The 27,267-nt window shown below is 36.4% G+C and overlaps 1 protein-coding gene across 2 annotated transcripts in view; it reads left to right on the top strand.

The window, feature by feature from the left end:
- The window catches only part of KCNH5 (potassium voltage-gated channel subfamily H member 5), a 317,438-nt gene that overhangs the window by 2,062 nt on the left and 288,109 nt on the right, over window positions 1-27,267 (top strand). For both annotated transcript variants that reach the window (XM_029238666.1, XM_029238665.1), the window contains exon 2: window positions 25,996-26,119. In XM_029238666.1, the coding sequence (XP_029094499.1) occupies window positions 25,996-26,119 (124 nt within the window). The remainder of the gene's footprint in view (window positions 1-25,995; window positions 26,120-27,267) is intronic.

Here is a 27,267-nt window from a genome sequence, read left to right as displayed (position 1 = left end):
CTGCGTGGTAACCAGAAAGTAGATGAGAATTCCTTGGCTGAAGTTCACTCACATAGCATCTTTGGTTGAAACTTCTCATACAGACTGGAACTATGAGCCAGTTTGTAGAATATCTTTTATTTCTGATAATACCATGAAGTTAAGACTTACCTTATGTGGCTTAGAAAGAGCTGCTTCCATTGCCTCCATTTTAAATCTACCATCCAAGTCAATGAAGGTTTTATCTGTTTTACACTTCATGTTATAATTGCTTCACTGGTTTAATGTTTCTTTCCATGGATAGCACCAAGTACAAATGAAAATTTATCTGTTTTTGCATTTTAAGTACCACCTCTAATTGCTTATGGCAAACTTTTTTTTTTTTTTTTTTGCGGTACGCGGGCCTCTCACTGTTGTGGCCTCTCCCGTCGCGGAGCACAGGCTCCGGACTTGCAGGCTCAGCGGCCATGGCTCACAGGCCCAGCCGCTCCGCAGCATGTGGGATCTTCCTGGACCGGGGCACGAACCCGCGTCCCCTGCATCGGCAGGCGGACTCTCAACCACTGCGCCACCAGGGAAGCCCTGGCTAACTTTTAATACCACTACTCAAAACCTCTGAGCTTTGTTTGAAATGTGTTAGATATTTGAGGAAAGTGTATGAGCATGTGTATGTAATCAGTAACGGAAAGTCTCAGTGCCACTTGTACAGGAAGAACCTCAGAAATTGAGAATTACGGTACTAAATTTCTCTACACATTTATGTGCGAGTATCCCACACTTGTTGCCATTTCTATATGATTTGGCAGAGAAATAGAAAAATTCATTCTGAGAAATTGAGATTAACAGAAAATTCCCTTCAGGGTTCTCACAGATGGATTGAGTTTGTCACCGTGAAGATTTCATTATTCACTAACTTAACAACATTGAAAGTGAAGTATTGGCAGAGCTTTAGTGGAAAAGAAAAGAGGCAGCACTCCTAATACAGCTAAGACTTGAAGAAAGATGGGTTACTTTTACCCCATGAAGTGCTTCTCTTTCTGATACAACATCATTTTCTTCTTATGAAAATATCAGATCTTTTAGTGAGAGTCGGAGTAGAAGCATATCTAGAGATACACACAGATAAACATACAGACAGGTATCTACCCAGACACAAAGGTAGATGCAGAGGAAGTAAACTCTCTCTCTGTCTCATAGAAAGAGCAAAAGAGAGATGTAAAAAGTAGCAGAAATACAAGGAGAGAGGGAAGGAGAGAGAGGGAGGGAAGGAGTGTGGGAGGGAGAGGGAGGGGGAGAGATAGAGAAAGAGAGAGAGAGGGAGAAAAGGAGGGATACTAGATATGAAAGTGCAGTGGACACCAAGAGAAAACATCAAGCTTTTATTTGTCCACGGTGATCACTAATGAGCTGAAATCTCAGCAAATTAGAAATCTATCAGAAAACTTCTTGATGCAGAAGAAAAGAGCAAGAAGTGTGGTATGTTTGGGTATAGCTTTTAAACATGAGGATATCCTAATAAAGTTGCAAACTCCTCAGTTGCAATTTCCCAGAATAACAGTGCTGTATTCTTTGCCTTAGAGTAGCACTGTAGCCTATTTGCCTTAGAGTAGCCTATTTGCCTTAGAGTAGCACTGTAGCCTATTTGCTGTTATTTTACACCTCTTGAGATTGGCTTTTTATTTTCCTTGTTTAGTTGACACAGTCTGTTATGGGAAAACATTTCAAATTGTCACTGGTGATTCAAAGTCTATAAAATAAAATAATGAGGGCCATTGAGTAGGATGGATACAAACATACTTTATAGCCAAACCCCAAAATAGTAGAAGTAGGGAATTCCTCTCTTCAGTTTTAAGATAAAAGATAAAGTCATTTTTAGACAAATAAAAGGAATTACAATCATTTTTAACATGTGATTCTAGTAGGTATAGAGTACACATTATTACTCCAAGAAATTGTAAAGGTCAAAAGCATAAATGCAATAGCAAGGTTTAGATAACGTTTTTGGCTAGTAGAATCAAAATATGTTGCTAGGAAGGGAAAGTTTGGGAACCATGTGGTGAGTGAGTTCATTAACTGCGTGCAGTGTCTCATAGGAGGCCCCCGTCCAAAATGCCTACTGACCGAATCTGTGTCTGGAACATTATCAGGCCATCTTCCCTTATTTAAACCTTGCATAGTATTTATGCAAGCTATTCACCAATATATTTTGGGCCATAGGGAGCAGTACACTTATGGGTAGAGGGTAGGTACCTGAAAGAAAGCAACAGTTTTTTAAGACTTTTAGGTAGAATTTTAGATTAAAACAAAACAAAACAAAACATTTCCAAGGCCTTCAATCTGATTATTGCTTTGGGCAGTACATTTTATATATATGTTGTCTTTGATTCCTTAACAAATAGGCAGAAACAATTAGTTTGGGTGACAGTAAACCTGGTTGCCATATCGAAAATTTTTAACTATAAAAATAATGTCTTTTAAATTAGAATTTACTGTTCTTTAATATTTTAAACATTATGAAAAACTAGAAATGTTTTTCTCTTTAGAGAAAAAAGGGGCCCAGGAAAGAAGAAAACAGAAAAGGCAGTATTTTATGAACCACTTAACCTTCAAGAGAAGAAGTTGAGTATACTCAGTTTTCCATTTTGCCTGAAATACCTGGTTGCACAAGCACTTTCTTTACTCAGTGCTCTTACCTATAGGAAAATCCAAAATCATTTTTGTGCTATAATTAATATTTGTAAAAACTAAGATCTTAAATGAGAACCTATAGGAGGGGCAATAAGGGAACTAGGAAACTAGGGGCAATAAGGGAACTAGGAAAACAAAAAGGAAATATTAACTCATAATTCTCATCCAATTAAAAAAATTGTGGAAAACAAATGGATTATTGTGGGGGTTTTTTGGTATAGAGTACTTGATATTTTTTCTTGAAAGATCTAAAATAGTATTCAGGAAATGTTGATAAAACCACTTAGAGTTTTTGAAGCTTTGGTTTACCCAGGTCTTATAAAGTATCACTTTTACCTTTAAAATATCATAGAGATTGAAATTATACTGACCACTTCCTAAATTATATTTATAAGTAAGCCAGAGGATTGTCCCTTGCTTTAGAGTCCACAATGCCTTGTATAACAAATGCAGTACTTTGTTGACTAGACATTTGCTTGTCCCAAGACATTCTTGTGTCCACTAGAAATTGCTCTGTTTGTTTATCTTTTGCTTGATTCCAGAAGTAGAGTATATAAGAAATCCACGTGCCTGGCCATCTGTCAACTGCCCTACTAAAAGAAACATAAAACAGTATTTTTGTTAATAGAAGGGAGTGGCTATGATTGTTTTAACTGATGGTGACTGAGTACATTTCTATAAAGGAGTCTTTTAGTTTAGTCAATATTTGTCTTTTACTTTCATTGTTAACAACAGCTGCTTGGTAGCATAGAAGAACAACGCTTCCCACCTTCTCTCTAGTGTCTGGTCTAGGAAAAGTTGTAGTGTTCTCCAGAGCGCTGTAGTTACCATTCACCACGAGAGGGCACTATAGGTTCTGCCACAGGTGAACTAAGTAGTTAATATCTTTGTTTCTCTTTTCTGTCCTTTTCCTCAAGTTTGATTGGGGGTTAAAATCAACGCAGTTAGTTCTTACTCTTGGCAGAAAATATCTAAAACACAAGACATATAGGAAAGTGAAACGAAGAAAGGAATTGCAATCTTAGTTGAAGGTGACCTATGTTTTGTGACTGAATGTGATATTAGTAAAAACAGTTTATGGAAACAAATTCAAATAAATTTTAGACTAGTAGAGTATTTACTTTGGCAGATGAACAAAATTTTATTGTAATAAATCATCTCAGTGTGGTGATAATATGTATGAAATATAAAGTTTTGCAGAGTAATAATGTATAAATAATGTTCTTACCAGAAGGATGAATATATATTTTCTATTTCAACAAAAATTTTCCTTTTTTTGATTTTTGATTTTGATTTTAATTTTTGATTAAGTTGGTGAAGTAGAATCAGTTCATGACAGTGCTTTGATCTTATTAAAAGATAGTTTACAGATTTACAGTTACTTACCTAGGGTATTATATGATTCTAGTATTTTGATGCTATCCAAACTTTAAAAATAAAATACAGAGCTAAAGTAAATATTCTTCAAATTTATTAAACTCTCAAAAAATATGATTGGAGACATATTACTTTAAGAGGTTCTATTTCCTGTCAGTCATCAAGTCTGAATCTTGGTTTTAGGGATTTTTTTCTTTTTGGTAGAGTTAGAAACCATATTTTGAGAGATGCTCTGAAATGTCCCAAACAAAATCATTTTTAATGGGAAAAATTAAAGTATGCCATACAGCACTTTTAGGAAGAACAGAGATACATAGTGAAATCAAATGAACATGAATAACAAGTCACAAAACCAGTGGTAATTATTGTTGTGGAAATTGAGGTCAAAGAAAGTAGTCTTGATGTGCTGTAAGAAATGGACATTTGTAAAACATCTTTCTTTACTCATAGAATGTTTAAAACTCCAGTCATATGTTCTCACCACACAATAAAAGAAAACACTAGCTATGTGAGATGATGGACATGTTAATTAGCTTGATTGTATATGTATATCAAACCATCAAGTTGTACACTTTAAATATATACATTTTTTTTTTTTTTTTTGGCGGTAGCGGGCCTCTCACTGCTGTGGCCTCTCCCGTTGCGGAGCACAGGCTCCGGACGCACAGGCTCAGTGGCCATGGCTCACGGGCCCAGCCGCTCCGCGGCACGTGGGATCTTCCCGTTCCGGGGCATGAACCTGTGTCCCCTGCATCGGCAGGCGGACTCTCAACCACTGCGCCACCAGGGAAGCCCTAAATATATACAATTTTTATTTGTCAGTTATACCTCAACAAGGCTGAAAAAAAAAATCCTTAGTGTGTTCCACTGAATACCCTAGCTTAATAATGTATGATATAACTCCTTTTCATTATTGAAGAATAACTAAAAAGAGTAATTTAAATAGTCTCATTTTATATAATATAGAAGTTTTAGTATTGGAAAGGCTTGGTCTTGAAAGATACTTGAACAAATGAAGGCTGTGACAATATTGTCACATATATCAGTGTGTTAGACATTATTTTAGTATTTGGTTGTTTATGGATACTGTTACTAATACAGAGAAATATTTGTGTACATTCTAGATAGTAGTTTTGTGATATGTTAAGTTTTCACATGGGAAAAGATAGGAAAAGTAAATAAAAAGTGAAATAGTTTATAAAGGAAGAGTGGTTGAAAAGCTGCTTGAAATTTTATTGAAATGGATTTCTTTCTTTCTTGGGTATGGTCCCATCAGAGAAACATAAGTACAAAGTCCTATTGATTTCACAAGTTGTATGATTTGAGATCTGAGCTTAGGTGCACAATCAGCAGTTTCTAGAGGTAATGACATGTAACTGGGAAGTTGTGGAAGTGTTGGTATGTGGACTAAGCTTCTTGAGGATATGGGTTATACCTTACACATGCACATAGCACTAAGTACTAGTTGAATAAATGTTTTTTTTGCTATTGCCTCCTAAACTAACCAAGTCTAGAACTGATTTTTTTCTAAAACACTGCTGATTAAATCTATTAAGTAAGCTTGTGTCAGTAATTGTATAGTTTAAAATAGTTAGGTAACTAATGTGTATATCTGAAAATGGAAACCACATTGTACAGGGAATATCAGATGGGACTCATGAGAGCATGAGAGGTGAATGTGTATGTGATCTCACACTCATCTCTTATTCCAACTTGATGTACAGCTGAAATATTTCCTATCATTTTTGTTCTAATCTCCAAGGGCTTAGAAGATAGATTTTTATACAGGAAATAACTGTTTAGAAATTTGTTGATCCTAACTATTGTTTCAAAAACGATTTTGCAGTTAGGAGTTATGGATGGTAAGTTTTACCCTTGGGAATTGATCCGTACCAGTTTATGTATCTTCTGAGTGAGTTCTGCCTTGAGAAGCAGCTTGCAGTCCTGTGCACTATCCAGAGGAAGAGGCAGAATAGATTTTGGCTTTTTAGAGGCTACATGGCCAGCCTCAGATCACCAAGTTTAACTGAAAATCAAGCACCTCACTTAGATTGAGGGCAAATTTCATCTTTATCCTGATCTTTTCTGTAAGCCTTGTCTGTCTGCTGGCATATTTTTGATTGGGGACAAATTATAGCACAATGAGTTTATTTTCACATATTTATGGCATTGAGAGAATAGAGGAATTTTTCAATGAGGGCTAAATAATCCCAGAATAAACTCCCCTAAAAATAACTCCCATCCTTTTGCTTGGTGTTCATACTCTTTCTAGTTAATCATTCACTAATTCAGCATATATTGTTGAGTGCCCACTATGTGCTAGGCTCTGATCTAAGCACTGGGGATGCACATTGAACACAATGATAAAAATAACATTTCTCCTTTTTTTTTTTCTTTCTGGGAGGGGCAGTGTGCACACTGGTTAGGCACCATAGGTTCTGGAGGCTTGCATTAAAGTCCTGGCTCTGATGCTTACTAGCTCTGTGACTTACTTATCTATACCTAGTTTTCTCCTTTGCAAAATGCAAGTAATAAAAGTGCCTTAGCTTACGGTGTTGGAGTGAGGATTAAATGAGGAAATACATGCAAATTGCTGAGAACAGTGTTTGGCACATAACAAGCACCATATCAGTATCAGTGTGGTTAGTTATTGTTAGTAGTTAGATGTTTAAAACTTTGAATGCACCATCTGTAGCTGATGCCTTTAATTCTTGGTCACCATTTCCTTTTGCACCTCTTTTCAATGGATTTCTGTCTAAACCTTAATGTTGAAACTTCTAGAAGTTTACAGGTGAGCATTCTTCTTGTGAATCCAAAAACCTTTTGTTTGTCCATATTTTTCTGGCTCTGTAGGATTTAAGACTCTGCTCCCCTACCCTCTCCACACAACTTCATCTTTTGGCTTTCATGACTTTTCACTTTCTCCTGCCCTTTTCCCTTCCTTTTTCTATACCCTTTCTATTCCTTTTCTATCCCCCTTTCCCCTCCCCTCTCCTCCTCTTTCCTCTCCTGAAGGATGGTTGTCATTCAGGTTTAACCTTCAGCTGTCTTTCTTACATCTTTACCCTCCTTTTCAGAGCAAGTTTGTCCTCGGTCATAATTTAAAATGTATCCTTTCTGTTCTCCAGTCCTGTATTTCCAGTGGCCTATAGAATTTCTCTTGTACACCTCACAAGTTATCTAAAACTCAGTGTGGCTAGAGAATTGAATTTATCATTGGTTTTGGCTTCAAATAGACTTACTTTTTTGGTATTTCCCCATTTCTGTCAGAGGTGTCTTTAATATTTTACTCTTTTAGTCTAGAAATCTTAGGGTCATTTTTGGCTTCCCACTCAGTGTAATATTAGTCTTACTTGCTAACCAGATTACTGATCCCTAGGGGTAAGAATTTTGCCAAGTAGTTTTTTCTTACCCTTTATAAGCGCTGTGTGCCAAGTGAGTGAATTCCTGCCCGTTCAGTCTACTGACTCAGGGCATGAAACATGTCCATTACCGATATCATATATAGCCAGTGTGTATAGGTATGATAGACCAAAGGAGGAGTACCAGGTTGAAAGAAGAGTCGCCTTACTGCTGGGCCCAGAAACAAAATATCTCCTCTGAGAGTGAGGAATGAAAGGTGTGATAACATTCTCCTTGTTCATTCCCAAGCAGCTTCTTTTTCTACTAGAGCAACCATCGTCAAGGTAACTGGTCATCTTTCTGGAACTCTGTGGGGCAGAGAACAGTGCTCTCAACAGAGCAAAGGCATTTCCATCTTGTCTTGACACAGGCTTCCATCCTGACTCTAGCCATTACTCTTGGTGACATCCTAGGGCTCTACAGGATTATAGTAACTACCTATAATCAGCAAACCCACAAATGTAGCGGATCTTGCACTGTGCTTCATTATAGCAAGGGCTTAATAAATATTCACCTGTTCCTATTTTCTCTGAGGTAGGGGAGATATACTTTTCTTTTTTTTTAACCTGAAGAAAGCAAAGTATTAAATAGTTAAGGCTTTCCTAAGTCTTAAACTGGTGGATCTGAGATTAAAGGCATTTGGATTCACTTTACCAAGGGCTTACTTTTTTGGAGAAAAAACCCAAAACAAAAACAAACAAATAAACACCACTCTTTCCCCCAACAAAAAAAGCTACTACTTACAGTCAAAGGAACATCAGTTCTTTTTACCTCAGTAATTGGCAGTGCTTGGAGAAGCTGAAGAAGGCAGAAATTCAGCCTCTTTTTGTAACTGGCTCAGTGAAATGGCCAAAGGAGAGAAATGAATTGAATTTGTGGTCTGTGTCTTTCCCTTGAACAATTAGCTCCTAATGCATAGATAGTAGAAATTAAAAAAAAAATAGGACAAAGCTTTAGAAAATTAATCGGATTGTAAATGCATTCAGAAAAGCCTCACTTCTATTTTTTCTACCAGGTGTGGAGCTTAGACTAGTCTTTTAATTGAAATTCTCCATTAGTTATCTTGCTGTTAGTGTTTGATTGCCTTAAAAGGTTAACTTCAAAGAAAATAGAATCCCTTTAGAACAGCTGCAGTTCATTTGCAAAAACAGGGTTTGCTTATTTGCAAGATTGAAAAATGATGCTTAAACATTAAAAATGTAATACTTTATTCCCTCTGACAAACATATCTTGACTGATTTAGCTTTTATCCAAGATTATATAACTAGTGAATGTTTTAAGTCCTTAGGTATTTTAAGAAATATCATTGTAATGAAATTCAGTAAAAACTTATTCTTATCTACAGCAGGGTGAAGGTTTTCTGTTGTACTATGAGACTGTGAATCTCATAGGCCATTATTGCAGTTATCTTTTACTTTTAATGATTCTGACAAGTATACTTTTTAGAAACACATCTTTCATGAACAAAACACCAGTGATTAAAAGTAGAAACTTTGAATTGTTGAACATTTGTGTGTGTGTGTAGAAATATTTTCTATAACAAAATTGCTATTATTCCTACCATTAGAATTTCAGGAATATAAGTTAAAGTATCTCATGAATTCTGAACCACTTTGGCAAGATGGAAAAATGATGAATTTAATGCCATCAAAGGAACACAGAAACTTAAAAATGTACCTTTGATCTTGAGGGAGATGAAAAGTGAAGGCATATTTTTATCTTTGATGACAGCTGAACAAGTTTGAATAAATTAACAGATACTTTTTGCATATTTCCAACTTCCACAGTGATGGTCTTCTTAATGTCGCCAATTATTATTATATAATAATTAGTCTCATTGTGGAATGAGACAGGTACAAAGTGTATGTGTCTACACACACACGCACACACAGGCACACACACGCACACACAGGCACACACACACACACACATTTCCTTGATATAGAGCTGTAGGATAAAGGTGTATTTGTAAGGACATGAAACATACCAGTTTTATATTCTGTTACTGACATAGTAGAAGTGAGTAATGAACCTACCAGAAATCAACATTGTGGATGTGGGCATGATATATAAATTATTTATGCTTTTGTTTAGCTGTGTGTGCCAGGATTTTATTTAACCCAAATAAAAATGTGCTATATGTGCCTCAGGGATGGTTCTGCTGTTACTGTTCTCTGAAACTTAAATATATCTATAGATATCACTCACCCACTTAAGACAAGTTTAAAAAGTAATATATGCTCCATGACTTAAACTCACAAGTTTCCAGAGTTCAGGGAAATCTGTGTTGGAACACCTGATTTTAATTTTTTTACAGAATTGTCAGTTCTTTGAAGAAAAATACCTAGCATAATTCTTATCTATATTCTTGACAGTGTCTAGCATTGCTGTAGTAATTATTTATTGGCCGTATGACTTTAAATAGGAATAAGAATTTTTATATTTGATCATTCAACAAACTTTTGTGGGTATACAGTGATGAACCAACAGACATCATCCCTGCCCTCATGGAACTTGGAGTCTGGTGGGGAGATAGACGTTCAACAAACCCAGACAAAATATAAGTTACAGACTGTGGTAAGCACTTTGAAGGAAAAAGGGAGGGTGCTGTGATCAAGTGTAACAGAAACTAATTTTGATTGGGAGATGGTGTCAAGGAAGACATTTCTAAGGAAGTAGTGTTGAATTGAGGCCTAAAGTAAGAGGTAACTAGATGATGAGTGGGCAGAAGAATATTTCAGGCAGAGAGAAAACATGTGAACCATGTGAAGCTTAAAAGCCAGTGTAGTTGGATTGCAGTGGGCAAAAAAAGAGGAAGGCGGGAAACAAGGGTGGAGAGACAGAGGCTTGACTATTCCGGGTGAGGCTTTTGCATTGTATTCCAAGTGCAGTGGACAGATCTCCTGGCCACAGGGGACACTTGCTGTATAACAGCAAGTTGGGTTGGAGGGAGGAACGGTGACAGTAGGGGACAAGCCAGGAGACTGTTGCAATTGTCCACGCAAGAGATGATGGTGGGTTGGCCTGGGAAGTAGCAGTAGAGAAGGAAAGAAGTGGATGCCTCTGCTGGTAGAATTATTAGGGTTTAGTGTTGAATTGGATGGCATGAATGAAGAGGTGTGAAGGATGACTTTCAGGGTTTTGGCTCAAGCATCGGGCATAGAGAGAGGTAAGGATGGAGACGAAGAAAACTGAGATGGAGAAAACTGGGAGATTGCCAGGTTTGTAGTGAAGGTCTAGAGATCACCTGCATTATCACTTTGTTATCTAGCTCCCTTTTCATTCCCTTGAAGTAAATAAGAATGCAGCCAAAGAGAGCTTAGTTCAGTGAGACTGTGTACAGAGGTGATATCTGTATTCTCCTTACAGAGGTTCAGAAGAGTATCACAGGCCAGATAATTGGCTTGGACCGTCTGGTTGTTCTTGTGGATTAGAAATATGTAACTTCAAATTTTAACAGGAGGCTAGTTCAGATGAGAAACAAAGTAAATTTTTTTTTGTGTGTATGTATATATGTTTCCGAAGTAGGTTTTTTAAATTGAGGTATAGTCGATTTACAATATTATATCAGTTTTAGGTGTACAATATAGTGATTCAAAATTTTTATAGATTATACTCCACTTAACAGTTATTATAAAATATTGGCAATATTCCCTGTGCTATACAGTATATCCTTGTAGCTTATTTATTTTATACACAGTAGTTTGTAGCTCTTAATCTCCTACCCCTCTCCCCACTGGTAACCACTTAGTTTGTTCTGTCTACCCAAAGTAAAATTTTGAATAAAACCAAGATTCCCAAACCAAATCTAACTTTATAATGAATATTTGACAATCAGCATTGTTGAAATACCCTCTTCAGTACTTTTTAGAAAACATTAGTGATTGTTGCATGAGCTTCATTGTGTTGTTGCTTTTAAGCTCCAAATTTCCACTCTTGGCCACTGATTTTTGGAATGTGAATTCTTTAGCTCTTTGAATCAGAGAATTGCGGAGGGTGGGGTAATACTTGAAACTGTGAGCACCTGCACTCAAGTCCTTCCCTCATGGAGGCCCTGGGGTTCTAAGAGAGTGGCTGGAAATAGCCCTTAGCTCAATTTACCGGTTTCTGCCTATACTTCACCTCTGCTGGAGGAGGTCTATGCCAGGGTTTTAGGGCTTTCAGAATAAGGGTGATGATTTCTGGGTGGTGTGCTTTTCCAAGGTTAGGATTAAATGAATATAATGTGAGGGAAAATCTGGTTGACTTTTCTCAGAATCAGCACTAGACCTTGGAAAAAGAATAAATTAGTGAATGTGTTTTATTCAGCGTGTTTGGTTTCTTTCTGTGAAGTCCTTTCTTTTCTCACCTCCACGTCTTTGTTCTTCCTCAGTACTCTAGAATTTTTTTTGTGCCTTAGGACTTCTTAAAATATCTGAAAACTTCTCTGTGCTTGTGCTTTGAAATACTTCCCTCTAGGGTAATTTGCATAAAAAAGATGAGAGGAAGAGAGAGAGGTTTAACCCCCAAAAAGGTGTTCCACACTTGTTAATGTTCATGGAATTTCTGGATCAGAGAATGGGGTAGTTTTCATAAGAACAAAGGAAACGAAAACCTAAATAACCATCTAGTCATGCCAGATACAGGTAGTGTTGAAACAGCTCAGAGGAAAAGATTATTTTCCTGGAATTGCTATAGAAAGGAAGAATACATGCTTTTATATTGTTTTCATTGACTGAATATAACCTTTCTTCTTCCAGAAACTTCTGCCAGCAGAATTATTGACTTCATGGTTTATATGTGATCTCCTTTAGGAATGGGATTAATATGTAGTGGTATTAAATTGTAGTTACTTTCCTTGATGTCTGAAGAAATAGCACTGTAAAGAGGAAGTGCTTCCTTTATATTAAACGAAAACAAACGTTTAAACAGCAGTTCAGAAATATAGTGATGAAATAGAGAGTCTTAGACGGTGAGGCCTAATTCTGTCTTTCTCCCCCACTAGATGCCCTTTTCCTATGTTTGCCAAGTCCTCTAACTTCCCTGGCCTGCTTTCCGTACTTAAAAGGAAGAAAAGGATGCACAAGATGAGTGTAGTCATGAGCTTGGGGAATCACCTGATGATCTCACTAAAAGGCAGATTCCGATTCATCAGGCCTGGAGTGGGTCCTAGGTTCTGCTTTGTTAATAAATTCCCAGGTGATACTGGTTTACACTTTGAGTAGCAAGGTATGAGAACAAAGTTTCCCAAACCTGGCTGACAATGAGACTGACCTCTGAGGCCGTATTTTTGTGTTCCAGTCCTTGGGGGTCAATTCAGTGCGTCTGCATTAGAATTTAGCAGTCTGTAAATTCTATTGCAGCTGCCAGCATTTAGGCATTATGGCAGTAGATCAGGGCTTCTCCGCCCTGGCTGCATATTAGGCCACATGAGAAGATTTAAATAACTCATGCCTGGCTCTCACTCCAGATCAATTAAAACTAACTCTTTGGGGCCCAGAACGAGTAACTCCTGTGGCCCCCTCCAATTCTCCTCAACCTCCATCCCACTCGAATGAATAGTCAAAATTGAGAAACACTCATAAGGATCCTAGTGGGCATTTTGAATTAGGGGCTTGCGATTTAGTGTTTGACCTTCTAACACTGGAGGAAAAAGTGCTTGTTTTATTTCATGTCCATCTCTGAGAGGATACTCGATGGTCTTGAAAGAATATAATAAGATGTTTTAAAGCCTCAAGCCCTTGCAGAGATCCATTTGAGAGTTTGTCCATGTGTAGGATTATTGCTTCTGAAATGTTTTACTGGACTACTGCCACCTGGTAGGGATAATTACCCAATTCTTAGAGCCCTCATACAGGAACATCTGTGTATTTAAAACATTTGGACATGATTGTTTAGAAACATCATCAAGGACTGAAACAGTCTGAATCCCAAGGAAGGTTTAATTTTTCAGAATTCATGGCTGTTGGTGTGCTAAGAGCTGTGAGGACAAATCAGAACTGGTTTCCCTAAGCTTGGCTGATGAATGTCAGTGTATTTGTGCTACTCTTACAAAATGCCATAAGTTGGGTGGCTTATAACCAACAGAAATTTATTTCTTACAGTTCTGGAGCCTGCAAGTTCAAGATCAGGGTGCCAGCATGGTCAGGTTCTTTTGAGAACCCTCTTCCTGATTGCAGACTGCTGGCTTCTCAACGTGCTCTCATCATTATTATAAGGGCCCTAATCCCAATTGTGAGGGTCTCCATCCACACGATCTCATTGAATCCTAATCAAATCTCAAAGGTCCCACCTCCTAATACCATCACACGAGGGGTAAAGTTTCAACATATCAATTTTGGGAGGACACAGGCATTCAGTTCATAACAATGAGGATGATGATGGTTACTAAGAATTCTGGGCAATTCCTTTAATGACTTTATGTGTCCAAAACTTCTGAGCTGGTCTTGCTTTCTAGATTTGCAACTATTTCCTTTGTAAAGAAGTTATCCTTCAGTAAGCGTATTGCTTTTCCCTGCCATATTTTAAAGCCAAAGGGAATTAAAATTTTCTGGGAAGCAATTTTAATTACTCTGCTATCTTGTTCTTAATATTTGTTAATAATACCAGATTTCATATTCACCAAAACAATAATTTTTATGACTATAGGGAAATGGAACAGTTGTGTGAATATTTCATATACACATATTGCGTTTCAACTAACAGACAAGTTTCCGAAAGAAGCTCCTGGACAATTTAATACTGAGCAACTTCCCTCTAATTTAGCTTTTAACATAAAAAAAATCTGTCTCCCCTTCTTCTTTCTATCCCCCTTCCTCCTAATACTTTATTTTGTAGTTTAGCTCTCAGTATAATTTTATAGGTTTTGGTTTGCAGGGTCAACATTTAAAAATTTATTTTTTCTAGGTTCTTTGTTTATACACACACACAGCTCACACACAGAAAGCTCTCTGTGGGTATATAATACAGTTGTAAAAGAATCTTATATATATAATAAACAATAACAGTTTATAGTTTATAAAGAATTTTTACTCCAATGGGTAGTTTATAAAGATTTTGCCTACATTACTCCAATCTCCAACAACTACCCAGACTGGTAGGTATCGTTATGAGGAAGCCAATAACCTAATTAAAACTCCCCAGGTTTTTCACAGTAGCTCCCTTGGTAGTATTGAGACAGGATCCAAATGCTGGCAGAAAATTTGGGGAAAGGATTTTAATGATAATTTGATTGTTATGACTGTTTACCAGTTGATGACTAGTTATATGAAGGACCTAGCACTGTGGTTGATTTTCTCAGTTATGGTTTTATAAAACATTCAGAAATGATAGAAGCAGTTCTTATGCTTGTCTTCCTAAACCCAGAGCACATATTGCTAATGCATAATTATTAAGACCTTGAGGTAAGGGCTAGTAAGCACAGAGTCCAGTTACTTTACTCTCTGTTGGTCTAAATTAATGGAATCAAACTTGAAACATAAAGATAAATGGAGAGCATATTTCCTCGACTATTTTTTAAAACTTAAAAAAAACTCTGAGTTGCTAGGTTTGATTGAATATGTAAGCAAATACTCTAGAGTGTACCTAGCAATTATCTGAATTGTCCATATTATATGTTATTGGTTAAAATCAAGTATATATTTTAAAAAATAAGAGTGAAGATAGGCAGCATCTCAACAACTCACTTATTTAAAATTTAATTTTTATTTTATACAGCAGGTTCTTATTAGTTATCTATTTTATACAAATTAGTGTATATATGTCCATCCCAATCTCCCAGTTCATTCCACCCCCCCACCCCTACTTTCCCTCCTTGGTGTCCATATGTTTTCAACAACTCACTTTTGATTCCAACTTCTAAATTCTTTTTCCTAAACCACTCCGCCTTCATGCTAATATGAATTGAACTCCCCCTGCCGTGAATTGTTTTAGGACTTACCTTTCATTCCTAGTCTTCTACTTTAATGTCTAAAGCAAAAAATGAGGCACAGTTTCCCCTAGAAGAGGTTTGAAGTTGCAAATGTCTCAGTCAAGAATTAGAATTTGGGCTTCCCTGGTGGCGCAGTGGTTGAGAGTCTGCCTGCCGATGCAGGGGACACGGGTTCGTGCCCTGGTCCGGGAAGATCCCACATGCCGCGGAGCGGCTGGGCCCGTGAGCCATGGCCGCTGAGCCTGCGCATCCGGAGCCTGTGCTCCGCAACGGGAGAGGCCACAACAGTGAGAGGCCCGCGTACTGCAAAAAAAAAAAAAAAAGAGAGAAAGAATTTAAGGAACCTGGGTGCTAGTTCCTTCTTCTGACCTGCTGGGGCACTTGGTGCTTGGTGAGTTTCCAACTCACTGTGGGATGGAGTTGCATGTAGCCATCTGGCCCAACACCTGGCAGAGAGTAAGGGCTCTGCTCCCGGTTGCTTTTGTTATTACACAGAATTACTAGGGTGTATGTGAAATAATATAACAACAGCAAATGGATAGTGAGAGCAGGGCCCTGCTGAGCTGGAGTCTTAATTTTCCCATCGTAGAGCTATTGAAAATGGTACGTTGGGGTGGGGTTACATTTTTGATAGAAGAATTAACTAGGAACAGTTAGAGCTTCTGATCTAAATCCTAAAATATGTCTAGAAAACAAGTCTGTTTATGAGAGAGGGAGGTCTGCAAGGCCTTTGGGGATAGTTTGAAGCAAGTTTTTAAAACCATGAGATACAGCCCTCCATAGGGTGTAGATCCATTTAATGGGTCTTGACTGGCGCAGTAAAAAGTTGGAATAGAACAGAAATAGAGTACATTTCATGTAGTAAGAGTGTTATCTGAGAAATTTTTTCAGTTGTGTGTACATGTGTGTAAACACACATTGAGTCACTCTGTAAAATTTGTTTCTTACTATGAGCTTCAATTAAAGAAAGTTTGAGAAACACTGATTTGCATAGTTTCTGGGGAAAGAAGGCCTCCTGCAGTAGACCCTTTAATGTTTATGGTCCTTCTGTTTTAGAACTGTGGGATTCTCTTTCCTGGGATACTGACAGTTCCTTTAATCAATAAGTAATTACTGTATTGTGACTCTTGTATGCATAGTAGGCGTAAACTTTATAGTTCTGAGGACTGTATCATCTATTTGAGAAGACAAAAAAGATAGCATATATGAAAGCATACATGAGGTATTTAGAGAGGCACTTCATACCAAATTTCATGATATCAATTATATAAAGAGAGATCCCTGCAAGAATCTGTGAATGAATGCATTTGTTTATTGATATAGTCAGACAATTAGCAAGCATATATTAGATGCCAGGCACTGTGTTAGGTATTGGAGGATCAAGTAGAACTTACAGCTCAACAGGCAGATATGCATTAATCATTTCATGACACAAATAGGTGTCATGAGGTGGTCATAAAATTGCAACTTTGATAAGGACTTTGAGTGAGAGGTACATCATGTCTAAAATTATTATGGATGACCTGGTCAGAAGGTCAGGGAAAGATTCACTAGAGTCATGACGATTGAATTAAGATCTAAATAAATGTAGGTGTCAACCAAATGGGGAGGGAAAGCAATGATGTTCAGGCAGAGAGAATGTCAAGTTAAAAGGTCCTCCTATGGTGGGAGAGGACTTGAAACTTACAAGGAAAAACTTACAAGGAAAAAGTGGCTGGCTGTCATACTCAGGGCAAGGTGCAGAATGGTGAGAGTTGAGGTTTGACAGACTCTGAGGTCATTATTGGCCATGCAAACTTGGGAGAGTTCTGAGAGCCCTGACAAGCTATTGACAGATGTTAAAGCAGGGAGGGGATACGATCCAGATTGAATTTTGAAAAGACCTGCCTGGCTTCAGTGTGGATAATCTATTGAAGGAGTCACTCAATGATTCCTTCATTGAGAGGGCCTGAGTAAACCGATTAGGTAGCTCTTGGCATGGTCTAGGGGAGAGATGATGGAAGCTTGGAGTTGGGAGATGATGAGGAGGATCTAGGGAAATGGAGAGATTTGAAAGGGTTCTAGGAGATAAAATTAATAAGATTTGGTAATAAATTAGCTATAGGGGTAATCAGAAGGATGTTGAAAGATGGCTCCCAGATTGCTGCATGGATGGTGATCTCATTTTCTAAGATAGGAAACACTGGGAAAGCATCTGATTTGGGGAAATGACAGGTCGTGGACATGTTCTACTGAGGTAAATTTAAGCTATCTATGAGGAGAGGTGAACCTGGATATAAAGATCTAGAGTTTATAGAAGAGGTCTGGTTTGGAGATAGAGTTACTGAATCTGTGGAGATAGGTGAAAGCAGAAGAGGAATGGACATAGAGGAACTTTAATATACTGACTGGATAAAGAGTATTGAGTCTGCAAAGGAAATGGAGGAGTGTCCAGAGAATCAGGGAAATGTTGTTCTATGTAAGCTAAGGATTGAGACATTTTTAAGGAGGGAGTGGATACCATTGCTTCTGAATTATTAAGTGGAAAGGGTAAAAAGTGTCCTTTGTATTTGGTGACATGGAGAGATTATTGGTTACCTAGGTTGTCTTGGAGCGGTGAGGACGTAAGCCAGATAGGAGTGAGTTGGGTGAATAGGGGCTGAGAAGATAGAGCCAATGAGAATAGACAACTTTTATGAAAAGTTTGTCCTGTGAAGGGTTGGACACAGACAGATATGATGGTAGCCAGAGGATGTGGATTCAGTGGTAACCACTGAATGTGTCATAGAGAAGGGAGAGTTGAACTGGTTCTTAAAAGTTTTGATAGGCAAAGGGATGAAGAAAAAGTTTTGATAGGCAAAGGGATGAAGAAAAAGTATTTCAAGTGGATAGTAGGCATCATGAGTGAGCATCTTTTGAGGATATAATGAGAAAACTGACCTAACTGCAATAGTATGGACTTTAGGAGAATAATGAGAAAATATGTTTGCACAGGCGGAGAGGATGAGGCTGGATTTCAAAGGACTTTGTGAGTCTGGGAGAGGATTCAGTGATGTAAACAGTTGGGAGACTTGATCTGGATGAAGAGTGGTAGGATGGAGGCAGGGCTTGAGGGGGACAAATGAATGTTAGTCTGAAAATCAGGGAGACCATGTAGCAAGCTATATGCGTTGCCACAGCTACCTAGTTATGAAGTGAGGAACCTATGGATTAGAGAGGTTAAACTGACTAGGACCTGGCCTGGGCTAAGAAGGGAAAGAAGTTAATTTTTGATGATCATATTACAAATATTTATAATTGATGCTATATATAAATGAAAATATATATTTATAGAAGAATTTATATTTTTTGAAGCATTTTTACAGGAATAAGATCATTTTAATCTCTAATCACTGTATGTACCAAGGAAATGTAGTATTACCATTCTTATAGCTAGGGTTCAGCTCAAATGCCACTGGTTTCCTAAAACTTGTGATTCTCTAGCCCTTTGTCCTTCTTGTATTTTCTTTTAAGTTTGAGGTATACTTTATATGAAGTAAAACATACAGATCTTGTATACAGTTCAATTAGTTTTGGCAAATGTATATACCTCTGTAGTTTATATCTCTATAAAGATAGAAAACAATGACCTTCTCCAGAAAGTCTTCAGTCCCTCTACCATCCCATCCCCCTCAGAAATCATTGTTCTGATCTCTATTGCCATAGATTGACCTTGCCTATATTTAAACTTCATATGAATGAAATTATAGTTTCTGACTTCTTTAAATCATCAGTTTTTTTCAGATTAATTTGTGTTGCTGCAATCTATCAGTAGTTTGTTCCATTTTAGAGCTGAGTAGTATGTCTTGTATGAATATGCCACAATTTTTAATCCACTCTCTTGTCGACGGACATTTGCATTGTTTTCAATTTTGGGCTACTGTGAATAAATCTGATGTGAACATTTTTCTACAAATCTTTTTGTTAACATATCTTTTCATTTCACTTGAGTAAATGCCTAGAAGTGAAATTTCTGGGTCATAGTTGAATATTTAACTTTTCATGAAACTGTTTTCCAAAGTGATCATACCATTTTATATTCTCATTAGCATTTTATAAAGAATTTCAGTTGTTCCATATTTTCATCAACATTTTTTTATTATTAGCCTTTATAACCACTCTAGTGGTTAAGCAGTGATAGATCATTGTGCTTTTAGTTTGTATTTCCCTAATGCATGATGATGGTGAGTGTCTTATTCTTGTGCTTATTGGCTGTTGTACATCTTCTTTTGTGAAATGTCTGTTCAAATCATTTGCCCATTTTGTTAATTGGGTCATTTGCCCTTTGGTAGGATTTTTCAGGCCTATTTTGGATAGGAGTTCTTTCTCAGGTATCTGCATCGTGAATATCTTCTCTCAGTCTGTGGATTCCCTTTTCATTTTCTTGACAGTGTCCTTGAATGAGCAGTTGATTTTAATTTTGATAATGTCTAATTTATTTATCAATACTTTCTTTTATGGTGATTACTGTATGAGTCTTAGAAATTTTTGTCTTCCTCAAAGTTGCAAAGACTTCCTTCTATGTTTCCTTTTAATTTTCACTTTTGTGTTTAAGTCTATGACCTGTTTTAAATTATTTTCGTGTGTGTGGTGTGAAGTAAGGGTCATGGTTCAATTTTCGCTTGTGTGGATAGCCAGTTGTTTTAGCACAGTTCATTGAAGTTGTCTTTATTAATGAAACTGCCTTGGCATCTTTGCAAAAAATCTGTTGGCCATTTATGTAAAGGTCTATTTCTGAAGTCTTTAAACTGTTTCATTGATCTATTTGTCCCCACTCCAATTTCATACTATATTAATTACTATAGTTGTATGTTTCTCCAACTTGGTTCTTCTTTTTCAGATTTTATTTTGGGTTATTTTAGGTAATTTGTATTTTCACAAACATTTTATAATTATTTTGTCAATTACTTCAAAAAAGCCTGTTGGTATTTTCACTGGGATTGTATTAAATCTATAGACTGATTTGTAGAGAATTGAAGTCTTAAAATATCCAGTCTTTCAATTCATTCACATGGCATAGCTCTCCATTTGTTTAGAAGCCATTTGTAAGCAGCATTTTTTAGTTTTCACTCTAGAGGTCCTACATGTATTTTGTTAAATTTATTTCTAAGTATTTTATACTTTTTGATATCATTCTAAGTGAAATTGCTTTTCATTTTCCAATTGTTTAATGCTAGTTAATATAAACAAAATAGATTTTATATTGACTTTATGTCTTGTAACCTTGCTTAATTCACTCAATAATTTTAGATATCCTTTTGAATATTCCTTAGGATTTTCTACATAAACAATCATGTCATCTGCAAATAGAAAAAAAATTACACTTACATTTTAAACATTTATATCTTATATATTTTTTTGGTTTGTTTCTCTCTTTTCCTTTTTTTTCCTTTATTTTCTTAGATGGACCTCTGATGAAATGTTGAGTGTAAGGGTTGAGAGTATATATCATTGACTTTTTCCTAATCTTAGGGGGAAAATATTTAGTATTCTAGCTTTAAAAATGATGTTAGCTATGGATTTTTTAGCAGGTATCCTCTATCAGTTTGAGGAAGTTTTCTTTTATTCTTAGTTTGCTCAGATATTTTAACCATGAATGAGTATGAATTTTGTCAAATGCTTTTTTCTGCATCTATTGAGATATAATCATATGGCTTTTTCTTTTATTCTGTTGATGGATTGCATTGGTTGATTTCATAATGATAAATCAACCTTATGTTCATGAGATAAACCCTACTTGGCTATGATCTATTTTCTTTTTTTTTTTGCTGTACGCGGGCCTCTCACTGTTGTGGCCTCTCTCGTTGCGGAGCACAGGCTCCGGACGCCCAGGCTCAGCGGCCATGGCTCACGGGCCTAGCCACTCCACGGCATGTGGGATCTTCCCGGACCGGGACACGAACCTGTGTCCCCTGCATTGGCAGGCGGACTTTCAACCACCGTGCCACCAGGGAAGCCCTATTTTCTTTTTTATATATTGCCGGATTCTATTTGCCAATATTTTCTTCTGTATTTTTGCAACTACATTCATAAGATCTATTGGTCAGTAATTCTTTCTTTAACAGCCCTTGTCAGATTTTGGTATCATAATAATGCTAACCTCATAAAAGGAGTTAAGAAATGTTTCCTCACCTATTTTCCGAGAGTTTGTGTAATATTTGTACTATGTCTTATTTAAATATTTGAAAGAATTCCCTGAGCCCATAGCCATCTGGGCCTTTAGTTTTCATTAAAAGATATTAAGCTATTTAAATTTTCCATTTCTTTTTGTGCCTGTTTTTTATGTTTTTTTATTTTCAGAAATTTAATTCATTTCATCACAGTTTCGTAATTCATTGGCAAAATATTGTTTGCTGTACCTTTATTACCATTTGCTATGTGTACTATATCCAGTGATGTCTACTCTTTCATTCTTGATGACGGTAACTTGTGTTTTTTTGAAGTTCACTCTTTTTTGAATGTTTTCTATTTCACTGATCTACATTATGACCTTTATTTACTTCCTTCTATTTAATTTGTATTTAATAGCTATTATTTTTCTAGTTTCTTCATAAAAGAGTTTAGATTATTGATTTTAAACTTTTCATTAAAAAATAAAACTTTAAAATGAGAAATTTCTCTCTAAGCACTGCTTTAAATGTATACAACAAACTTACTATCATCCAGTTTAAAATATCTTCTATATTTCTGTTGATTTCTTCTTTGACCCAGTGGTTTAGAAATGAGTTGGGTAACATCCAAATAATGTAGATTTTTCTAGATAATTAAAAAAAATGATTTCTGATTTAATTACTTTGAAGTCAGAAAATATACTTTATGTAATTTCAATATTTTGAAATTTATTGACAATTTTTGTGGCTCAAAGTCAGTTACATCTTGGTGGAATTTCCACATGCACTGGAAAAGAATGTGTATTCTGTAGTGTAGTGTGGGGTGTCCTGTAAATGTCAGTTAGTTTGAGTTAGTTGATAGTGTTGGTGTTGTTCAAATACTCTATATCCTCAATCAGTTCTTCATCTGGTTGTTCTGCTAGTTAAGGCAGAAGGTTAATATCTCCCTTTATTATTGTGAAATTGTCTATCCTAGTTATGTCATTTTTTTTCTTCATGCATTTTGAAGCTCTTTCATTACTTTCATATGCATTTGGGAGTGCTGTATCTTCTTAATGAATTGACTCCTTTAGTATTATTAAATGCCCCTCCTTATTTCTATTACCCCTTGTCTTCAGCTACTTTATTTTGTATTATCATGGGCAGACTTACTTTCTTTTTTTTTTTTTTTTTTTTTTGTGGTACGCGGGCCTCTCACCGTTGTGGCCTCTCCCGTTGCGGAGCGCAGGCTCAGTGGCCGTGGCTCACGGGCCCAGCCGCTCCGCAGCATGTGGGATCTTCCCAGACTGGGGCACGAACCCGTGTCCCCTGCATTGGCAGGTGGGCTCTCAACCACTGCGCCACCAGGGAAGCCTCCCAGACTTACTTTCTTATGCTTAGTGTTTGAGTATTTTCCCCCACACTTTCAATTTTCAAATTAAAAAAAATTTTAAGTCTTTATTGAACTTGTTACAATATTGCTTCTGTTTTATGTTTTGTTTTATTTGGCCCCAAGGCATGTGGGATTTTAGCTCCCTGACCAGGGATTGAACCCACACCCCCTGTATTGGAAGGTGAAGCCTTACCCACTGGACCACCAGAGAAGTCCGTATCTATCTTTTTACACTTTAAATGGCTCTCTTAAAATACTAGACTATCAGTTTCTATTCTGTTTTTAAAAATCCAGTCTGAAAATTTCTGTCTTATAATTAGTGTGTTTATTCTATTTACATTTAATGTAATGCTTGATATAGTTGGATTTAGGGCTACCATCCTGGGGTTTATTTTCTATTTGTCCTATCTGTTGTTTGTTTTTCCCTTCTTGACTTTTTTTGTGGAGGTTATTGTTATTATTATTGTTACTATTATTATTTTTTCAGCTAAAATACCTATTACATTTGTTTTATTGTGATTCTGCTGGCAATGGTTTCTCCCAGTTTTTGTTTCTGAGCATGTCTTTATTTGACCTTCAATTTTGAAGGATATCTTTGCTCTCTATAAAAATCTACGTTGATAAACATTTTTCTCTCAGTATTTTAAAGATGTCATTCCATTGATTTCTGGCCTCCTTTGTTTTTCATTCTTTGTATGCTGTATTTATTACACCTCCCCCAAATATAACACATATAAATAATGTATCTTTTTTTTGATGTTTAAAATTTTTTTTCCCTTATTTTTCATTAGCAATTTTACTGTCATCTTCTTACTGTAGCTTTCTTTGGTTTATCTTGCTTGAGGTTTACTGAGCTAAGATCTCTGTGTTGCTATTTTTCATGCTATTTGAAAAATTTTAGTCATCCTTTATCTAAGTAACATTTGTGTCCTATTCTGTTTTTTTTCCCCAGACTCAGCTACATATATTTTAGACTGCTTGATATTGTCCCAGGACATCTTTTCCGTTATTTTCTCTTTTTGCTTCAATTTGCAGTAATTTGCATTGATATGTTTTTAAACTGTCCTTTCTTTTTTAGTGTCCAATATATTGTTAAACCTATTCAGTTTTTTATTTCAGAGATTGTATTGTTTATTTCTATGTTCCCATCTCAACCTCTCTATTGCCCATTTTTTCTCTTCATTATTGTTACAGTTTCCTGTTTCTTTGCATGCCTAATAATTTTTAATTGTATACGGACATTGTATTGATACAATGTAGAGATTTTGGACTTCATTATTTTCCTCTGAAGAAGATTTCATTTTATTTTAGCAGGTGGTTAAATTACTGGTGCGTCACCTTAATTATGACTTTAGCTTTTTTTTTTTTTTTTTAGTATGAGTCTATTTTCTACATTTTTGATCTTAGACTCAGGTCATAACCATTTATCCTGAGACTTGATTTTTATTCCTGAAGTAAGGCCTTCTGTGGAATTAATGGAAAGCTCGAGGTATTTACCAAGCTTCTCTAACTTGATAGGACTCAAACTCCAAAATTTGTCCTATAGCTTTGGGAAGTTGGTGAAGTTTCTGCCTACCTCTTTAGCCTTCTAGTCATTGCAAGACAAGATGGGTTCCTTTTGGTCTCATCCTGTGCATGCAGTTTAGGTCACAGAGGAGGATTTGAGGTAGATTTATATACAGGTTTATGGCTCCATATGTTAAAGGAACTCCACCTTAACTTCAAGCTGCTTTGGTGGTCCCAAATTACGATCTTTGACTTTTTAGCCCCATAAGACTTTTCTGTTTGAGCTCTATCACCCACGAACTTTACAAACTGAGACGTGCTCTCAGGGGAATGGACAGTTAAATGAATATCTCACCTAATGTGTCTTCCTTTTTTCAAGGGTTTGTCTTTTCCGGTTTCTATCCACTTTTGATTGTCTTTTAGTGCCTTGAAACAGATTTTTTTCCCATATGTTGGCCCATGCTTCTTGATTTGGCATCTGTTCTGGTAAATTGTACTTGGTTACATATTTGTTTTTCTTCATATGTAAGTTGTTTGAGAGTAAAGGGCATGGTTTATTGATCTTTATTTTATCCCATTGTCTGATCCAGAGTAGTGCCTTTTACTTAGCAGCTACTTAGTCAGTGAATTGCATTGTTATTTACATGAAGAGCAACTGTAAGTCAGAATTTAAACTTCAAGTCATCTACTCATAAGTTAATTTCTCTTCAGTACACCACTCAATATGAGTTCAAAGAAGATTTTTTAGGTAGATATTTTGAAGTATAGTACTCCCTAAAAAATCTGCTTGTAAAATATTGATATTTATTTTAAAAATAATTTTATGTTTTATATTTTAATATTGTTTTAATTTTGATGTTAACATATTTGTCATTTGACCTACAAAACTGCTAAAGTTACTGCCTAAAACTGTTGGATTTTCAATCAAGGTATATGCCAAAAGATATTATTTTTTGTATTAATTTTTATACCTAAAGCAAAACCACTTCTCCATGCAAAACAGACCAGAGATGATTCTTTTATTTAGAATAATGGTAGTTTCCAGATTCTGTGTAGCATGTGGTTGAAAATAATGTCTTTAAATAATTTTATTTTAAAAAGGGACTTTATTTAAAAATTTGATTTTAAATTAGACTTCTCTAGATCAAACTGATGGACAATGAATTTGTCCCATCATGTCAAAATTACATTAATACAGTTTTTGGAGGAGTCATCCAAACTTGTCTCTGTTATTAAGTTTAATATTCTCAGTTTGTAAAGAAGTGACTGTAGCCCTTAGTCTTAATAAATTAAACTGTTTTTAGCTGTGATTATTATAGTCATTAACATTTATTTAATATTAACCATGCTTTGTTTTCATAGTGTACTGTTTACTTGAATGCAAAGAGTATTGTAAACTGGCTTCTTTTCAATGGAGTTTTTAGTTTATATGCAAATCTTGTACTCATTGCAGATCTCAGTTGCTGATCATGCTAAAGTAATAATGCCAGTTTCAAGGATACGTTTTATTATTTGTACCATAGCAAACCATAGCTATATTTGTTTATTTTTATGAATATGTCTTTTTAATTACTTGAAAGAAGTACATTGTTAAATGAAGCTAAAAAACTTCCCTTTTCTTCTTTCTCCTTTAGAATCGAGTTTCTTACTGGGAAATGCCCAGATTGTGGATTGGCCTGTAGTTTATAGTAATGACGGTTTTTGCAAACTCTCTGGGTATCATCGAGCTGACGTCATGCAGAAAAGTAGCACTTGCAGGTAGGTTAAGAGAACAGCTCAGGAATGTTTTCTAAAGTTTAACTAAATGTTGAATGTGGTTAAAAGGCTTAAACTTACTTAGACTCACTGTGATTTGGTCTTGCACCCAGTTCTTGGTACAGAGCTCCCAAAACTCTTGGAATTTCTTGTTATATGTTAATGAGGTGACTTTTGGAAAGCCCTTAGATAACCTAAAGATGGGGTTGGCTGCCAGAGGAACCAACCATGTGATTAGTACCATGCCCTCTCCCCAGTCTCCTGGAGAGGGGCTGGAGGTTGAATCAATACCAATGGCAATGATTTAATCAATTATGACTGTGTAATGAAGCCTCCATAAAAACTCAGAGGCCTTCCAGTTTGGGCAACATGTGGAAGTGCCGAGAGTGGCATGTCTGGTGAGGGCATGGAAGCCCCATACCTTGTCCTGTGCGTCTCTTCCATCTGTCTGTTTCTGAGTTATATCCTTTTATGATAAACCAGTAATCTGGTAAGCAAAATGTTTCTCTGAGCTCTGTGAGTCTCTCTAGCAAATTATTCAAACCAAAGGAAGAGGTCATGGGAACCTCTCATATATAGCTGTTTGTCAAAAGTACACATAACAACCTCTGCTTGTAACTGGTGCTGAAGTTTAAGGAGGGTGTCATGGGAACCTCCAATCTGTATTAGGTGGGTCAGAAACACAGGCAACGACCTAGGCTTGTGACTGATTCCTGAAGTCTGGTGGAGGGTAGTCTTGTAGGACTGAACCCTCAATGTTTAACCTGTGGAATCTGATGCTATCTGCAGGTAGGTAGTGTCAGAATTGAGTTGAATCATAGGACACCCAGCTGGTGTCCCTAGAATTGCTTGTTGTTGGTATAGGGAAACTCTCCACCACCACCCCCACACCCAGATTGGAATTGGTACCAGAACCTATTGATTCACATGAAAACTATAGGGTAAAAATTATATTAGAATGTTAAGGAGACTAAACTGTCAATAGAAATACATAGTTTAAGAGCCACTGGTGAGAACTTTTGCAAAGAGAAATATTTTTGCATAGCTGTGAATTTATTAATTCATTCAATAAATATTTTTTGATCACCCTCTATGGGCCACAAACTATTCTAGGTGCCAAGTGATCAAAGGAACACCCTATATCAGAGGAC

This window comes from Monodon monoceros, unplaced genomic scaffold, assembly GCF_005190385.1.
Source record: "Monodon monoceros isolate NGI ecotype Baffin Bay Population unplaced genomic scaffold, NGI_Narwhal_1 Super_Scaffold_21, whole genome shotgun sequence".
Lineage (NCBI taxonomy): Eukaryota > Metazoa > Chordata > Mammalia > Artiodactyla > Monodontidae > Monodon > Monodon monoceros.
This window is presented reverse-complemented; position numbering and strand designations above follow the sequence as displayed.